The sequence below is a fragment of the Aptenodytes forsteri genome, unplaced genomic scaffold, assembly GCF_000699145.1.
Source record: "Aptenodytes forsteri isolate BGI_AS27 unplaced genomic scaffold, ASM69914v1 Scaffold321, whole genome shotgun sequence".
Taxonomy (NCBI): Eukaryota; Metazoa; Chordata; class Aves; order Sphenisciformes; family Spheniscidae; genus Aptenodytes; species Aptenodytes forsteri.
This window is the reverse complement of record NW_008795030.1, coordinates 1,345,196-1,349,249: the sequence shown is the minus strand read 5'-3', so window position 1 is coordinate 1,349,249 and position 4,054 is coordinate 1,345,196. Positions and strand designations below refer to the sequence as shown.

The window sequence follows — 4,054 nt, the reverse complement described above, 5'->3', positions numbered from 1 at the left end:
CTACAGGTTGGAGCGGCAGAATGGTGCTTCTGGAACAACCGAGTCTCCGATGCCTTCAAGAAGCTTGTCCCATTGATCGAACTCCTCTTCCAGGTCTGCACGGGGCAGAGATGGTGACAGGGTTACTACAGCGATTATCAGCCCGGCTCCAGGTGTAAAGGAGGAGCAGCCACCGGACCCCTTTGCTTTGTGCAACGGGATGGGAAGCACCAAACCCAAGTCCAGGGAGGCAGCGGCCACCCTGCAGCCCCCTGCAAGCCGGGGAGCTCTCGTGCCCTCCCGAGCCCCTGGCCAACGTGCCCTCCACCCCGTGCCGTACTGAGATGCCTTTGCAGGAAGGCCAGAGTCGCCCGGCTGGTGATGTCCAGACCCTTGTAGGGGTCGAGGGTCCCCCTCGCGCCGAAGATGCGGCTGACGAGCTTTCCGGTGAGAAAGGTGAAGTCGGTTTGGCTCTGGTGCACGGATCCCCTGGGACAGGGAAGGGATCTGCTTCAGTGGGAGTTGGGGAGAGGTCCTCCTGCTGGGACACAGCTCGTAGGTGCTCCCAGGAGGGTACCGGCAGGTGGGTGCCCCCAGCCCCTGACTCACAGGACGGTTATAATCTTCGTCTGGCTGTTTCTGGAGCTCAGCCTCTTCATTTTGGCAACGCTTTCTGGTGTCTGGAACTTCTCGGTGTTGATGAAGAGCACGGGCTTGGGCACCTCCGGGTACAGCGCGTTCTCCAGGGGGAACATCCAGGCATCGAGAGCCACCGCGCACCTGCAGCAGGACGGACGCCCGGCGCTGCCACCCACGCCACAGCTTCCCTTCCCACTGGGATGAGCCACGTGTCCCCGGAGCTTCCTGCGGCTCCTCGTCCCTGCTGCGGCTTACCTGAAGCCAGGCTCTTTCACCAAGGCCAGCACTGCTGTCACCCCGCCGAAGGAATGGCCCATGACGGCGACTTTGGTCAGATCAATGCTGTCCTGCAAAAAGGAGAAAGCTGAGGAGCCTGTGCCCAAACCTCGCTGCAGAAGGTGCCTAATTAGGGAAGAAAAAGCCAAGGGAAGAAGATCAGCAAAGCCCCACTGCTCTGCCCTCTGCAAGGGACACCGTGTCCTGTTTTCACTGCCGTTGCAATGGGACCCGGCTTCCCCGGCATGCATGGGGGAGAAAAAGGAGAAGAGGGGCACCAAGAAGCCGAGACGTGGAAGGCTGTGGCTCTGCACAGACCCCGCTTGTCCCAGGAGGAAAAGTCTCACGCAACGAGGACTGATCCTGCCAGCAAAGGGCACCCAGACCCCCCCATCAGCCAAACGATCCCCCGGCTGGTCCTTCAGCACAGACAGACCCAGGTACCTTCAGGACGGAGAGATCAAAGTCCTGGTGAAGGACATTTGGGACAGATTTACCACTGCTGATGTCCTCGAAGAGCCGGAGCGCTCGCACGCATTCCTCCGCTCTCTGATGAACCTGGGAGTGAGAGTTGCCCCTTCCCCTGTTAACCCAGCTCCTCCACCCCGCGAGTTTGGGGCCAGATCCTCCCCCCCAACATCCCCCCGTGCTCGTCCCTTTAAAATCGCAGCGCTCAGATGCAACCTTTCCCTCTATTTATAATTTATTTCTCATTCACCCTCAACATTTATGCTCATGGGTTCATCTTTATAGGAAAACTGTTGCCCTTTGTGCAACGTGCCGTGAGGCAGCGCATACACAAAAATAAGAGGCTGGGAGGTGATTTAAGACTGCCAAAAGCACCTCCAACCACTACGTTTCCTAGAGAGCTTTTCTACGACAAATCTCGACTCGATGTTGTCCTTTTAAACGAGGCAGAAACAAGCAGGGGAGAACCTGGCTCAGCAGGAAACCTTCCTGCTCCCCAGAAAGCAGCTGTCCGGGGTAATCCCGGAGAGACAAAAATCAGAACGTGAACAAACCCAGCAGCCGGTCCGGAGCCTCGCCAGCCCGTGACGCTGGGCTGGGCAGAAAGCCCATTTCTCCCCCCGGGGTGCAGGTGACGTTAAGCATCTGGGGACATGGCAAAGCCCAGCCCGGCTCCTGCCAGGGTCAGCTGGAGCCGGACAGAGAAACCCCATGAAACGGAGATAAACAGGTCGAACAGATTTTTCTCAGCTTGCAAGGGGAAAGCTCAGCCCCAGCATCACGGCGGTACGGGTTTGGGAAGGGCAGGAAATGAAGACCCCAGGCATGGGGGGCCAGCTTGGCTTGCAGGAGGGATTTCACGCCTCTTGGGTTGCCCACCCTTAACCCCCCAGCCTGGTACCTGCTTGTTTCGGAAATAAAACTCCTTCTGCCCTTGGGGCACTCGTCGGTAGGGGATCCACTCCTCTCTCCCAGCCTCCACCGTGCAGAAATACGTCACGGCGGCAGAATGGTCCCTGCAGCGGCAGGAGGGCAGGCAGCTGCATCGCAGGGGGCACCAGCAGCTTCCCGGGGCACGGTGCCCTGCCAGCCCCATCCTGCTGGGCTGGCGGATGGGGAGCCGCATGGGAAGCCCCAGCAGGATCGCTTGCCCCCTCACAGCTGCCAAATTCGGCAGGGACTGGGGCACCCACCTGTGCTCCAGCGCCGCCACCGCGAAGCCCCAGGATGCCAGCTCCGAGCAGACCGAGGAGTACAGGGTCCTGTCAGGGAGCCGGGGGAGAGCAGGGTCAGGGCTGCCCCGCCAACGCAAGGCAGGTCCGAGCGGGGCCACGGGGGGCCCAGGACAGCCGGGTCCCCATCCTGGCTCCAGCCCTGAGCAGGGGCTCAGCACCCCCGGCCCCGCTTGGGGACCGTCCTACCGAAAGGCTCCCAGGCCATGGGAGAAGATGATCAGTGGGTACCCGCTGCTGCAGGGCTTGAAAGGCCCGTTCCAGCTCACCGGCACTCTGCAGGAGCCTGCGGGGAAGAGAAACCCCCCAGGAAAAGGGGTGCTGCTGCTGCAGCGGGTTGCTGCTTGGCTCCATCTATCCCTGCCACCCAGCTCCCCTGAGCAGGGGGGACAGGCTTGGTGTCCTTGAACCCCGCTAAGGGAGCAGATGCCCAGGGGACGGGGGAGCACCCGGGATGGGGGACAGGGTGCTGGCCGCCCCCTTACCAATGGCGACGCTGAGCAGGGGCGCGCACCAGCGCCGGCTGCAGTGGGCGAAGTCGGCCAGCCCACCGCAGTACTCATAGCGCGGGATCCAGAGCGGCCGCTCGGCCCCTGCCTGGGGCAGGCAGGGGTAGAAGAGGCGGAGGAAGAGCCCCTGCAGGAGAGAGGGGAAGGGGGGACATGGTGGGGACAGCACAGAGCAGCGGTGGCCATGTCCTCGGCGAGCTCAGCCCTTGCAAATCCCGTCTGGCTGCAGCTACCCTGCTGTGCATGGAAGCCTGTCCCCGTCCCCATCCCTATCCCCGTCCCTGTCCCGTACCTGCCGCGTATGGCCCACCATGACATCCGCGCAGCCCACGTGGTGAGGACCCTTCCCCAGGGGCAGTGCCAGCGACTGCATCCCCCCCATGCTGCCGCAGCCAAGCCTAGGCAGAGGCACGGGGTCAGGGTCCATCCCCCACCTGGGGGACCCCGACTCGGTCCCTCCTCCTTCCCCCACCCCTCTCCTGTTGCCCAGACACCGGGCATCCCTCCCAGCACCGTGCCAGCAAACACACCGGCAGCAAGAGGAGAAATGAGGCTCCCAATTCCCACCCCACCGAATTCCCACGGACGAAGACCCTCGGGGCTGCTCAGGGATGAAACCCCATGGTTTCTCTCCCACGCGCTGCCGGAGCAAGGCAGTGGGGCTGACAGCTGGTTGGTGACCGACCGGGCAGGTGGGGCTCAGCAGAACCTGCCCCACGGCTCCCCTGCTGCAGGGCAGCCGTCCCCGTCCCTGTCCCCCCCTGTGCCGAGGGATGCTGAGGGCTGGGGGGAGGCAGCACAGCCAGATGCTGCAGAGCTGGGGTGGCACAGGGGATGTGCGAGCAAGGGGTCAGCGCGGGGCTGACATGGCCGTCTGCCAGCCCTGAGCACCCACGGGAGCCACCGAGGACACGGGGCGGGGGGGGGGGGGGGGGGCGGGGGGGCCCCCGA

The 4,054-nt window shown here is 63.2% G+C and overlaps 1 protein-coding gene across 1 annotated transcript; it reads right to left on the bottom strand.

The window, feature by feature from the left end:
• PAFAH2 (platelet activating factor acetylhydrolase 2) lies at positions 1 to 3,485 on the bottom strand. The gene is made up of 10 exons (XM_009276218.1): positions 3,396 to 3,485; positions 3,080 to 3,230; positions 2,784 to 2,880; positions 2,556 to 2,624; positions 2,264 to 2,378; positions 1,339 to 1,452; positions 874 to 965; positions 589 to 759; positions 320 to 468; positions 1 to 95 (listed from the first exon to the last, which is right to left on the bottom strand). Exons 1-10 carry the CDS (start codon positions 3,483 to 3,485, stop codon positions 1 to 3), a joined length of 1,143 nt encoding a protein of 380 aa, XP_009274493.1.
• Between the last annotated feature and the right edge of the window lie 569 nt (positions 3,486 to 4,054).